Source organism: Mustela erminea, chromosome 13 (assembly GCF_009829155.1).
Source record: "Mustela erminea isolate mMusErm1 chromosome 13, mMusErm1.Pri, whole genome shotgun sequence".
In the NCBI taxonomy this organism is placed as follows: domain Eukaryota; kingdom Metazoa; phylum Chordata; class Mammalia; order Carnivora; family Mustelidae; genus Mustela; species Mustela erminea.
Genome location: NC_045626.1, coordinates 83,331,569 through 83,346,375, shown reverse-complemented (window position 1 = coordinate 83,346,375; position 14,807 = coordinate 83,331,569). Strand labels below are relative to the sequence as shown.

The following is a 14,807-nucleotide window of genomic DNA, read 5'->3' as shown; positions in this document are numbered from 1 at the left end:
TACATTATATGTTTATTAAAAAAATAAAAATTTTTAAAAAGGGGAAAAAAAAAGACTAGTGGCCTTGGGATAAAACTTTTAATTCATAAATACTACAATTTTGCCAAGGAATATAACACTCAGTACAAAATTAAGATGAATTACCTCACTTAAAAGGTGTGGCTTTTATGAATCCAAACAGAAATGACCCAGGCAGAAATCCCAACTTAAAATGGAAGAGTTTATGTAAATCAACCCATCTAGGGGCACCTGGTTGGCTCAGATTAAGCCTCTGCCTTCAGCTCAGGTCATGATCTCAGGGTCCTGGGATGGAGCCCCACATCGGCTCTCTGCTCAGCGGGGAGCCTGCTTTTCCCCCCCTCTCTGCCTGCCTCTCTGCCTGCTTGTGATCTCTCTGTCAAATAAATAAATTTTAAAAATCTAATAAATAAATAAATAAACCCATCTTAATTTAATTGGCTACGTATGTTTCACTAAGTTCTGAAGGAAGAATATATACTTCCATATTATAAATGATATCAAATGAGTAGGAAGAGTTTCAATAACAAGGCCATAGATACATTGAAACCCCTTTTTATATTAAAAGTTAAATGAAAGACAAATCCAGGTTGAACATAGTGATTGCAAAATATAATGCAATTTTGAACAATTAAATTATGAAAATATACAAAATTGATGGGCAACACAGCTAGGCATTTGTACATTTTCCATTATGTGAAGAACACTAAAAATTTCTATATGCTTTATCCACATCAGATAAATGATTTAAACCAAATGTTTGCTTTGGAGAATCTTAACTTAGGATCTCAGTAGTATAAAAAGCAGTAATTTTTCAGTCTGTAAACAGTAGTCGTGTTTTTCTTCTTTTTTTTTTTTTTAAATATCAATTTACCACACAAAAACAAACACAACAACAACAACAAAAAAAACCACCACAAACCAAAAACAGCAGCAGCAGCAATGGGTTATTGGGAATTCTCTTCAAATACCAATGACATACAATTGCTGGAGGGTGCTTTTTACTCATGTAAATATATATATATATACACATATATATGTAAATATATATATATATTTAAACTGTACACAATTTATAGTGCATAACAGTTTCCAAAAGAACAGATCAATAAAAGATATTGGCATCTCTGCATAATTTCATTCTTTTTACAATTATCCCAAAATGTAAGAGGTTGGATCTAATTGAAATGCTACATTTAGTAGGAAAGTCAGCAAGTAACAAAAGGAAGCATAACCTCATCCTAACATTATTTGTCACTAAAACCAAGAGAGGTCCTGGGTGTCCCTAGGCAAAAGACAAGTTAGGTAGACCACTGGAGTCAAGCACTGTCCCTGAGGACCAAAGCCAGCTCACTGAGCACACATATGCTAGATTGACCATGGTCAGCTGAAGACTTGTTTCATAGAGCATTTCTATTTCTATGTACAATATTTTTGGATGTTCAAAGAAACATCATTTCAAGAACACATGCCATACACACATACCCCCACCCTCATACACACACCAAGTTCCATCTAAATAGGCAATAGTTTTATGAAATTATGTTGTCATTAAATTAGATTTGGAATCAATCAGAATTTTCAATTCATCTTGTTAAAGGCAGTTCTTCCTTTTCGGACAGGGTATGATGGCTGTGGATACCAACTTACAGTAAAAAATAACTTCTTGGAATTACTTGATGGACTAGGATTTCCAGCAAGTCTTACTTTGAACAGATAATGTAGTAATTTTCTTAAAATTTTCCTTGGAAGTTCAAGCCGTTACTAATCACCCTATCAAACTGAATCTAAGAAAGTCACGATAAAGGGACAAAATGCAATTGTTTTGCATACAGAGATTATCCAAGCTCTCTTGTTTCCTTTTAAAAGAAAAAAGTATCACATTTCACTGGAGAAGTGAGTAGAAAAGGGAACTGTAAGGTCTTTAAGACCAATCAACCCTCCATCAGATACTTGAATTTTCTCATCAAAGTCGTATCTTTGCTCTTACAGAATTACTAACTTTAATGGTGTTTGAGTAACAAAAACCAAAAACAGAAGCACAGATTCAAACACAAAAAGGTATCAAAGCAATTGTATAAACTGTATAACATTTTCAAGAGCAATGTTATCTTTTCTGTCAGATCAACCTCTGAAGCTATAGTCTTAGGGAGAGCTCCAGGTAAATAATGTAAACACCATCCTGGTGTAATTCTAAAGTTTGAAGAAAGCAGACCAAACATCAAACCCAATGGATAACATTTCTTTGCCAGCCTAAAACTTAAAACCTAAGTTAAGTCCATAATATACATTCCTTCCTTCCTCCCCAACCCCCCCCCCACTTAAAAAACACTAAAGTATTAAATCTTTATTTTCAAGCACACACACACACGTTTGTGTGCTTGAAAAATATATATGTAAAAGCATATACATATATATATATATCTCACAAAACCAATGACATTGGTATCAGACTTGCCTGCATAAATTATGTACACGTCTCTTTAAAACAGTGATTCCCATCTTTCCCAAAGATGGATGAAAGACAGCAAGCTAGTCCTTAGCAGGCTCATAAGTGGTCTGCATTGCTTTCCCTTCCATATGGTGTAAGTTAACACAAGCCTATCTGTGATTTAACTCTCACAGGAGCTAGGATGGGGATTTCTTGGCTATTGGACTATTAAGCCAAACACTGAGTGCCTATGGTCATCTAAGTGGCGCTCTTCAGTGACAGGTGCTTATGCCAAATTTCATCTGAGGCCCTTTGGGTATCTGCTTTGGGTTCTGTGGGAGCCCAAGCACAAGCAGCTGAGGAAGCCTCAAAACTGAACTAATGTGGAAGGAGGGCCTGCTCCCAGTTATGGTCCCCCTACTTCTGCTTTCTGCTTCCTAAGGGTCAAGGACAGACCAAACACCCACTATGATAATGGTAGGGCCATTCAGCTGCTCTGAGGTCAATGCTTTATGCTTAACTTCTATTGCTGCTTTTATAGGACCCCCACCCACCCACCAGATGTTTCTGGTGATGGGAGGAAAGAAGAAAAGTGGGGTTCTCTTGTGGCTGCCATATGCATATGAACATGTATAAAAAGTGGTCAAACCCAGATGAGGGTCCTGCTTCTGATTTATATACAATAATTTAATCAATTGTATACATTTAATACCTAAAAAATTAATTCACAATCAAAGTCCTTCATGCATTTTATGAGGAAGTTCTGGATTAAAATGATGGTCAACCAGATGGAGCTTTTGCCTGGGAAGATGATATCATTTTCTGGTGTAAAGTCACTGGTGCCTGTGGTTCCCACTTCCTTAAATTTTTAGTTTCTTTGTGGTCTCCAGTCTTTTTTTCAGCAGCTCTCCGATTTCCAGAAGTGAGTGTAGATAACTGCTCTGCACCTTCCCTTGCACAGTCTTTGAAAATTTTCTCTCTTCCTACAAAGAAGATAAGAATTAGCGGTCTTGGTCTGAAAGCATTCCCTCAGATAGATTATAGTTCCTCTCATGGAAATAAAAACTACCATTACCTTTGGTCTCACAGCGAGCTCCATCAGAATACAATGGATCATTTTCAATTTCATAAAATGCAAATAAGTCTTAAAGCTCATCAGAGATGGGTATTTTTCCATGTGATTTTCATTGACACCCTATTGCTTTAGTGTCATTATTTCAATTCTTTCACCAGTACTCTGTTTTAAGTTATACGAAATCAAAAAACTGAGATTTCTGATTATTAATGTTCATCCAGAAAAAAAGGTAGAGGGGCGCCTGGGTGGCTCAGTCGTTAAGCGTCTGCTTTCTGCTCAGGTCATGATCCCAGGATCCTGGGATCGAGCCCCTCATCAGATTCCCTGTTCTGCAGGAAGCCTGCAGGAAGCCTGCCTCTCCCTCTCCCACTCCCCATGCTTGTGTTACTGCTCTCCTGCGCTCTCTCTGCCAAATAAATAGATAAAATCTTTAAAAAAAAAAATAGGTAGAAAATTATTACAAAGAAGTCTGGATATAAAATCACTACCATTTTGTTATGAGCTGTACAAAATAGAAAAATTAAGACTTCTGATTATTTCATCATAAAACAAAAGTAGAAATTATTAATTTGGACATTATCAGAGCCACTTCTTAAAGGCATCAAATTTACCTTTTACCTTTGCCAACTTCTCTGGTTACAATATTGAGAAGTGTCTCTCCATACTGACAAAGACCATGTGTTCCAGAGACCAAACAGCTAAAAAATAACAAAGCTTTCCTAGACTTCCTCAAATATGTGCTACATACTTGACTTGTAATAGAGACTACAAAAAAATAAAGGGATGGAGTGTTCAAACATCGAAAGGAGGTTGGCTGAGAACTGGTTAGGGTTACATGAAGTTAGCAGTATTGCAAAGCCCTGAAAAACCAGGGAAGCACACCTTATGGCCAAACAATATTATCTTGAGACCTCGTCTACCTTGGAAGTACACATGTGCATTAGTAGAGAAGGTATGTAAAATACACTTCATACAGGATTGCAGTAAAAGTAAGTGTATATAAACAACCTACAATACCCAATGGCTATGATCCATTCATATGCCGAATACTATACAGCTGTTTAAAAGAACAGCATTAGCCTGAACAAATCTCATGAATATAAGGTTAAGCGGAAAAGCAAGCTAAGTTTCAGTGTAAAACAGAGTGTATCACTTACTTTCAAAAACGTAGCAGCTATTACAGTACATTTTAAATTAACATAAAAGGTCTTGGCTTGGGGCACCTGGATGGCTCAGTTGGTTAAGCAACTGGCTTCGGCTCAGGTCGTGATCCTGGAGTCCCAGGATCAAGTCCTGCATTGGGATCCCTGCTTTGCAGGGAGTCTACTTCTCCCTCTGACCCGCTCCACCATGTTCTCGCTCTCATTCTCTCTCTCTCTCTCTCTCTCTAGTAAGTAAGTAAAATATTAAATAAATAAGTAAAATCTTAAAAAAAAAATTCTTGGCACACAACCAGTTTCAGTGGATACATCCAGATAAGAGGAAAATGGACTATGGAGGTGGTAGTTCAGAGGCCTTATGCATAGTATTTCAAGTTTAGAAAGGAAGGAAGGAAAGAAAAAAGAAGCAAACCTAGTGAAAATTGAAGAAAAAAATATTTTTCATCCGAAAGACAAAGCAGCCAGCACTATATGGATCCTATATTTGGTAGTTGGTGCTGCTCAGTATATTACAGGTATTACGACTTCAATAAAAAATAAGCAATTAAATACCCCATCCTCCTATACCCCTCCATAACTGTTTTATGTAAGCCTCACTATAATCCTATAAAAGAGTTTAATACAGATACAGATAAAGAAACTGAGGCCTAGAAAGGTTAAGTGACTTCCCAGGTCAAAGATGAGGATGAGATACCAGGGTGAGTGAGTCAGTTAAGCATCTGACTCTTGGTTTCAGCTCAAGTCATGATCTCAGGATTGTGAGATGGAGCGAAGAGTCTGCTTGAGATTCTCTCCCTCTGCCCCTCCCCGCAACTCGCACACATGCTTACTCTGTCTCAAATAAATAGATCTTTGAAAAAAAAAAAAGAGAGGGACACCTGGGTGGCTCAGTCAGTTAAGTGTCTGCCTTCAGCTCAGGTCATGATCTAGGGTCCTGGGACTGAGCCCCAAGTCGGGCTTCCTGCTCAGTGGGGAGTCTGCCTCTCCCTCTCTTCCTCCCCTTTGCTCATGCTCTCTCTCTCAAATAAATAAAATCTTGTTTTTAAAAGATTTTATTTATTTGATAGAGCAAGCGAGCACAAGCAGGGGAAACAGCAGGCAGAGGCAGAGGGAGAAGCAGACTCCCCACTGAGCAGGGAGCCCAATGCAAGGCTCGATCCTTGGTCCCTGAGATCATGACCTAAGCCAAAGGCAGATGCTCATCTGACAGAGCCACCCAGGTGCCCAAATAAATAAAACCTTAAAAAAAAAAAAAGAGGACAGAGTTAGGTCTTGAAAAATCCACAGTACCCCAAGGTTAAAGATAACCTTCAGAACAAATACTCAAAATGAGAAATCCCATTCCTCACATCAGAAGGCACAGATCCTTTAACAACCACCATACAACCAGCAACAGCAGGCTACTGTGCCTGTCATCTTTGTACTGGACAGTCCTTCCCACATACCATGTGCTCCAGCTCTGCCAACTGACTTACGATGTCCCCACACAATTCACCTTTCTGTCTCCAGCTTTTGTCTGCCTCTTTCTGCTCTGGACTCCTTTCATCCATTCTGGTTTACCTACTGAAAACTTAATCCTTAAATGCCACCTCTCTGGTAAGACTCTTTCTGACTTGCTCAGTTTTTGTGCCTCTATCATATCTCCAAATTAATTTGTATGCATCTTACAGCCGGGTCTTTCTTTCAAATTAACATATAGTGTATTATTAGTTTCAGAGGTAGAGTTCAGTGATCATGTCTTATGTAACACCCATTGCTCACTGCATCACGGCCCCTCCCTTAATGTCTACCACCACCTACCTTACCCTCCCACCCACCTCCCCTCCAGCAACCCTTAGTTTGTTTCCTATGATTAAGAGCCTCCTATGGATTGTCTCCCTCTGATTTTGTCTTGTTTTATTCTTCCCTCACTACCCCTATGGTCCTGTTTTGTTTCTTAAATTCCATATATGAGTGAGATTATATAATCGTCTTTCTCTGACTGATTTATTTCATTTAGCATTAATACCTCTAGTTCCATCCACATAGTTGCAAATGGCAAGATTTCGATTTTTGATGGCTGAGTAGTATTCCATTATATAGCTATACCACCTCTTTCTTATCCATTCATCTCTTGATAGACATCTGGGCTCTTTCTATAGTTTGGCTCTTGTAGACATTACTGATATAAACACCGGGATGCAGGTGATCACTGTGTTTGTATCCTTTGCGTAAATACCCAGTAGTGCAATTGCTGGGGGTTAGGGGTAGCTTTATTTTCAACTTTCTGAGGAAATGCCATACTATTTTCCAGTTACAGGCGGTCCTTTTTTTTTTTTTTAAATAAATTTTTATTATGTATTTGACATAGAGACATAGCAAGACAGGGAACACAAGCAGTAGAGTGGGAGAGGGAGAAGCAGACTTCCCACTAAGCAGGGAGCCTGATGCGGGGCTCAATCCCAGGGCCCTGGGATCATGACCTGAGCTAAAGGCAGCCGCTTAACCAACTGAGCCACCCAGGCCCCCCCTACAGCCAGTTCTTTTGATCACTGTATTTAATGAGCATTTACCCAGAACAGCAACCTCAATATATTTATATCTATCTAAAAATTAACAACCCAAATACCCAGCAAAGCCCAATGAAGCAAGTGACATGAAGCAATGTGACATTCATTCAAGTTTGTGATCTTTAAGATTTTTTTTAAAGATTTTATTTGTCAGAGGGAGAGAGAGCGAGCAAGCATAAGCAGAAGGAGTGACAGGCAGAGGGAGAAACGGGCTCCCTGCTGAGCGGAAAGCCCAACATGGGCTCAATCCTAGGACCCTGGGATCATGACCTGAGCCAAAGGAAGATGCTTAATTGACAGCCACCTAGGCATCCCTAAGATTTTTTTTTTTTTAATAGATACTACAATTTTAAGTTTTTATTGTTCTACAGTATTCAGGAAAGGGGATAAGAGTTTGGACCAGAGAGTAAGTTTGGGTTTATCCTAAAAAGTTGAATGGCTCAAAACCTGCCACTAATTACCATATTTCTCCATAGGTAAGTAAGTGTTCCAAATGGACGATCAAGTATCCCTTCTTTCAGAATGGTGTGCAAGTAGGAGGTAGAAGGCCAGAATCCTAGCTAGAATGTACCTATTTCTCAAGGATTCAATTACTAGGCCTTTACTGGCTTCCCTAGTGCCCAAAAGCATAAAGGCTAGTGGCAGATACAGATGTGTTCTAGGAATACAGAAGGGGAAGAGGTGGGAATAGTTATGGATGATGAGACTGGAACTTATCTGGGGCTGAGAAATGAGAGCTGCTATTCTCTACTTTCTAATTCTCTTAAACATAGATTTTGTGTGTAAAAGAAAGAGCGAAACACTATAGAAGCATTAAGAAGACTAAGGTACATAAGTACTTACCTGTAATAATCTAGACAGTCAAAAAAGAACCACCAATGTAAAAAAAAAAAAAAAGAACCACCAATGTATAGTATGCTATCATTTGTGTTTAAAAGTAAAAGGTTGGGGCGCTTGGGTGGCTCAGAGGGTTAAGCCTCTGCCTTCGGCTCAGGTCATGATCTCAGGGTCCTGGGATCGAGCCCCGCATCGGGCTCTCTGTTCAGCAGGGAGCCTGCTTCCCCCTGTCTCTCTGCCTGCCTCTCTGCCTACTTGTGATGTCTGTCTGTCAAATAAATAAATAAATAAATATTTTTTAAAAAATAAATAAAAGTAAAAGGTTGTGGGAAATGAAAAGACTATGCTTGTAGCTGGGTATTGAACTCAGGAAGATTGTACAAGAAACTACCAACAACAAGGTTCTTCTTGGAAATGGAACTAGGAAATGTGTTAGGATGGAGGAAGACATTTCACTATATAGTCTTTATTTATTCCACCTTTTTTTTTTTTTTAAACCATATACTTATTTACTGTATAAAACAGTACACTGTAGGGGCACCTGGGTGGCTCAGTGGGTTAAAGCCTCTGCCTTCAAACTCCGGTCATGATCTCAGGATCCCGGGATCGAGGCCTGCATCGGGCTCTCTGCCTCAGCAGGGAGCCTGCTTCTCTGCCTATTTGTAATCTCCTCTCTCTCTCTATCTCAAATAAATAAATTAAAACAAAACAAAACAAAACCAATACATTGTAAAGCTTAAAAAAAGAAAGAGTAAATCAATAAAACAAAAATCCTAGAGAATTAATCCATCAATTAGTCCTACTTACCACGGAAGTCTATGTTCATTCTAATGTGTATACAGGAAAGACAGCTTAACTATCTAAAACCAAACTTCTAGTTTCACCTCTGAACACATCTGCTTTCTTTAACCAGTCTTCGGAAATGTTATTTAAGGCTCTGAGCCTCTTCCCACAGTAAGCCCCTTGTTAATAGCTCTAATGTGTTGAAGCATTACAAAAGAGGGGCTTTTAACGCTAGTGTGCCAAGCAATATTCCATTCCCTCTCCTCCCTGGGGAAAGTCTGGGGCTAGAAATTATGGCTGCTCTCATTAGTGGATGAGTTCCCTCACTAGCAGAGGCTCAGGTCAGATAACTACTCAAGGGAGCACTTCCTCACAACTGAAGTTTCATCACTAGAGCAACTAGGACTGATGAATGTTACCTCACTTGACACCATTAAATCTTCAATCATTTCAGACTGAAAGTTTACTTAGTTCTTTTTTTCTTTTTTTAAGATTTTATTTATTTATTTGACAGAGATCACAAGTAGGCAGAGAGGTAGGCAGAGAGAGGAGGGGAAGCAGGCTCCCTGCTGAGCAGAGAGCCCGATGCGGGGCTCGATCCCAGGACCCTGAGATCATGACCTGAGCCGAAGGCAGAGGCTTTAACCCACTGAGCCACCCAGGTGCCCCTTAGTTCGTTTTTTAAAAGAATACATATCTTAAAGGCAAGACTTTATAAGGATTTTGCTAACAAATTTTTAAGAAACTAGCCTATAATAATTATCAAGAGAAGTCTCATTGAGTGGTACCCTTGATTCCATGCTTGGCTCCATTCCCCCTTTTGACTGGCTTACTCTCCAGCCTAATTATTACTGACATAATTATTTATGATGTCCAGCTTCTCTTTTTCAGCTGGTAACCGCTGGGATAGCAAAGAAACCAGTGAACCCAGCAACAGATAACTTTTCACTCAAGGAGGCTATCCATGGATCTCAATGGCTGGTTTCCTCTGGTGCTCACAACAGGGATAGTTCTAACTGCACTCCTCATTAACTAATCATCAGTATTCACAGCAAAGGAACAACCCCAAAAATGTACAGAAAGCAGGTATGGGGTGGGGAGAAGTGAAGGCAGAGGGGAAATCACCACCACCAATGACACAACAAAAAACTGCTGCCAGGCACCTTCCAATCACAAGTTCTACATGGAGCAGATGATGAACTAAAATTAACTTATCCTTGTGATAAAGTGAAACACTTGAGTATCTACAAATAACTTATTGGTGATCACCTACAGTCCCTTACCAGTGAGAGAGAAGTATCTTCTAAAATAAGTTCTTCAAGTTTAAGTGCAATTAGATGTGTTTCAAGCCCTTTAATATGATCCACAACGTTGGAAATTAAAGTCTGAAGCCCAGTAACATAGTCTTGGAAACTGGTGAAGACAGGTGGCTGGAAAAAAGATTTATAAAAAGATGAAAGATTATCAAACATATTTCCTTTGCTTACATCTCATAAGCTATATTAACTTCATGCTACAGTTACTTAATGCTATTAATAGTAAGCAGGATGGATACAGTTTTGGATATTAAGACAGTCTCTCAAACCAAGGTAAATTTAATTGGTACCAATAATGCTTAACTCAGCAACAATGACAAGCATTTTTTAAAAATGGGGCTTATTCACTCTGGGGAACTGGAGATGGAAAAACCAAGAGAAAATATTTTAGGTGGTCATTACTCAACTTCAGGCTAAGAATCTTCTGGAACACTAAAGAAGATGAGAGGAACAAAAGTATCATTTCTTCTCTGTATGTCTTTAAGATTTCCTCTAATACTAATAACAGAAATAGAGTTTTCTAAGTTCCAACAGAAAAAATAATGGGTAACAACAACAATCACAAAAATTCTGAAAAAAAGTAGTTAAGAGGAACTTACCCTCATATATATGAGGGTATATTATAAAGCTACATGAAATCCAGACAGTACTGGTATATAAGTGAACTGATAAAAAGTGAAAGAAAACAAGTCCCAAGATAAACCAAAGAGTGTAAGGGAATTTAAATGGTAACATCTCAAAACAATGGTTTCCAGTGGATGAATGGTACTGAGATAACTTGTGAGACATCTGAAATTATGAAACAGGAGCACCTGGCTGGCTCAGTCAGTAGAGCATGCAACTCTTGACCTTAGGGCTCGTGGTCTTGAGTTGGGTGTAGGGATGCCCACCTTTGGTGTAGGGATGACTTAAAAATAATTTTTAAAAAACATTTATTTATTTGAGAGAAAGAGAGAGCACAAGCACATGAGCAGGGATAAGGGCAGAGGGAGAAAATCTCAAGCAGACTCTCCAATGAGCACAAAGCACAATAACCCATGATATCATGACTTGAGCTGAAACTAAGAGTTGAATACTTAACCAAATGACCCAACCAGGGGGTGAAATCTTTTTAAAAAATAAACAAAATATTCACAGACCTGTACCCCTGGGGATAAAAATGTATGTTTATAAAAAATAAAAAATTAAAAATAAATAAATAAATAAACAAAATAAAAAGTACCAAAATAAATTCCAAACAGAGTAAACACCTAAGTTTAAAAAATCCATCAAAGCACCAGAAGAAAACTTAGTTAATGGCTTGTGTAATAATTGAAAAGGACTTTCTAAACATTACACCAAACTAAGAACCATTAAAAAAAATTTTTCTTAATTACTATGTTGACCAAAAAAATTACTCAAGTTAAAAGATAAATGAAAAACTGGAAAAAATTGCATCATTAGGGATATAGAATTAATAACATTATTAAATTAAGAACCCAACAGCTTAAAATATATCATTAGGAAAAATATTACTACCACAACAGGAAACTTGGGCAAAGATATGAAGAGAAGGGGCACCTGGGTGCCTCAGTGAGTTAAATCCTCTGCCTTCAGCTCAGGTCATGATCTCAAGGTCCTGGGATCGAGCCCTGCATCAGGCTCTCTGCTCAGCAAGGAGCCTGCTTCCTCCTCTCTCTACCTGCTTCTTTGCCTACTTGTGATCTATCAAATAAATAAATAAAAATCTTGAAAAAAAAAAAATGTGAACAGAAAATATATCAAAGAAATCTCAGCAACGTGTGACACAATTTAAAAATCAGACAAATGCAAGAAACCTGTCCAATCAGTTAGTAAAGCAGTTTATGCACTTTATCTCATTCTCTCTCCATTGAATAAATAAAATCTTAAAAAAAAAAAAAAAAGGTAATGAGATACATCCATGTATCTCCAGAAGAGGTGTCTAAGGTACCCTATTAAATGAAAACACAAACAGGTTTCCGATATAGAGTATAATTCTGTTTTGTTCGCAGTGGTGATCGCTGGCTGGTGGGACTATGAGTGAACTTCACTTTATTCACATCTTTAGGTTACCTTGCTGATCAAGAAAATAGGAAAGCTGTTCTCAGTTTTAGAAATTAAAAAAGCAGTAACTACAATCCACCCCAGCCCCAAAATCCAAATGCCAATAAGCTCTTCGAAATGTTCTAGGTACATGGGCTTTCATTAGAAGAGATTAACAGAGAAACTTTTACCTACACTTTCAAATTTTACACTCATGATCTGTTAAATTATCTTGAAAGAAGAAGAGAGAAGGTTCCTTCACTTAGCCCCTCATCCAAATATAACTACCCTTTGTTTCTGAATGAATGAAACATCCAGCAAAGCAGTGTCAAATCTAAAGAATTCCTGAATTGTTATTGAATTATGCAGGAAGTCTATATTACCACTAAAACCATTAACATTTTCAAATGACAATGGTCACTATATGTTGCTACAGTGAAGAACACTCTCCCATTTATAATGACAGGACAAATTCAAACATTAAAAAAAACAGCATGTCCTGTGCAGAATGAATCCTAAATAACTTTGCTCATGTAAAGTACACAAATTATGTTAATGTTTTACACATTCGAAAATTAAGTCAATAGATGGAAGGACCCTCCAAAATTGAAGACAAAGAAAAATAAATGAACCTTATTTATACCATACTAATAATATAATTTATTTTTAATTCCAGTGTTTTTACCGAGTACTTAACTCTCTGTATCCACTGGTACATACTCTAAGGACAAAGAACAACCGCAAAAAAATTTAAACTTTACTTAGTGGCTTACTGAAACTAGTAATGCAAATGATATAATAATGTAATTCCAAAACTGTTTAGTATTTCTTGTAAAACAAGTGAAATAAATACATTGATGCTATAGGGAACCAGTGTTCAAACTCTGGGGGTGGCGTGGGGGGAAACTATAAACTGGAATGAGAGAAGAAAAAGAACAGAGAACATGGTAATGTTGAACTAAAACTGGAGGTATCCGTAAGAATTAATTATTTTGTGTGTTTACACGTGTACATACATTTCCTCTTTCCACTAACATAAACTTGAAACCCCATCAACAATCAGTACACCTGGGGCACCTGGGTGGCTCAGTGGGTTAAAGCCTCTGCTTTCGGCTCAGGTCATGATCCCAGGGTCCTGGGATCAAGTCCCACATCGGGCTCTCTGCTCAGCAGGGAGCCTGCTTCCTCCTCTCTCTCTGCCTGCCTCTCTGTCTACCTGTGATCTCTCTGTCAAATAAATAAATAAAAATCTTAAAAAAAAAAAAACAATCAGTACACCTAACACCTACATCTTGGTTTTGAAATGCCACTCCTCATGAAAGAACCAGGCAGGGCTCCTTGAAATGTCTCAGTTCAGTTCAATGGGAACAAAGTGGATGGAGCATTTTTGCTTTTCTATAGGTGTGTAATTTAAAAACAAAAACAAGCTGGGGAGGGAAAACGAATGAACACAGGATTCTAAGGTATCTTATAATATGCAGTAAAACAGTAAAAAGAAACAGCAGCATGCAGCCAAGTTATATTTTCTCTGTTATTACCATGATGATGCTGGTTTCTTTTTTCTTCTTTTTCTTTTTCTGTAAATTTAATTTGTACGGTCGCAGGACACTCTCACAGTAACTGGACACCCAAAGGATAATAGAAATGGTCTAAAGGAGGAAAAATTGCAGATTTATCAATAAGGATTATATTCAAGACATCTTTCAGGAAGTTAAGGGTTATAGATTGAACAACCCTTGCTGACAGTTCTACGCAAATCCTTTCAAATTCTCCTCTAGCTCTCCACTACAGATTAGAGAGATTAGATTACTTTCTAGAATTACCACACAGATCCAGACCTTCATCTGAATACTGCTTGAAATACTAGAAATACTACGACTGCTTCAATCTTTACCCTCCCTTCTAGCTCTCCCAGCCCTAAAGCCATCCTACATTTGGTCCAGTTTCCTTTCGCTCCCTTGCAGGAAGTAATCCCTTCACTCAAAGAGAGGTCCAAATTCCTATGCCTGGAATCCAAAGGTTCTTTACAGACGCCTCTCCCCACTCACCTCCCAGCCCAGTAAAATAGTACCTCCCCTACAGATCTTAAACAGAGAGAGGCACGGGATCAAGCACCAAATCAGGCTCTGCGCTCAGCAGAGTCTGCTTTTCCCTTTCCCTCTGCACCTCCCCCTGCACTCTCAAATAAATAAAAATTTTAGACAAAAAAAAAGGTTCTTTCTCTCCCTTTCTCTCCCTCTGCCCCACCCCCAAAGCACTCATGCTCTCTTTAGAAAGAAAGAAAGAAAGAAAGAAAGAAAGAAAGACAAAAAATGCAAAAAACAGAGAATCCTCCTTGGTCAGCACGTTTTCCTCCTTGAAGTTAGGTGTTTATACCATGCTTCTTCTCTGTTACAGAGTGCAAGGACATACCCATGGAATTATTACTGTTTTGTTCAGCCTTAGACACTTACACTGTGCCAATCACCAGAACAGACTAGGAGGAAGAGAAAAGTAAACAAACGTGACGAAAATAAGATAATGGATTAGGAATGTTTGCAATCCTCCTCTTCCCTCTGATTAAAAAAAAGAAAGTTTTGCTAAATCTGTGCCCAG

General features: G+C 38.3%; 1 protein-coding gene across 2 annotated transcripts in view; it reads right to left on the bottom strand.

Moving 5' to 3' along the window:
- Positions 1-545: 545 nt before the first annotated feature.
- Positions 546-14,807, bottom strand: part of NAA25 (N-alpha-acetyltransferase 25, NatB auxiliary subunit) — a 74,114-nt gene continuing 59,852 nt past the window's right edge. For both annotated transcript variants that reach the window (XM_032311234.1, XM_032311233.1), the window contains 3 exons: positions 13,751-13,861; positions 10,137-10,283; positions 546-3,432 (listed from right to left, as the gene is read on the bottom strand). In XM_032311234.1, coding sequence (XP_032167125.1) covers positions 3,310-3,432; positions 10,137-10,283; positions 13,751-13,861 — 381 coding nt within the window. In that variant the 3' untranslated portion in view covers positions 546-3,309. The remainder of the gene's footprint in view (positions 3,433-10,136; positions 10,284-13,750; positions 13,862-14,807) is intronic.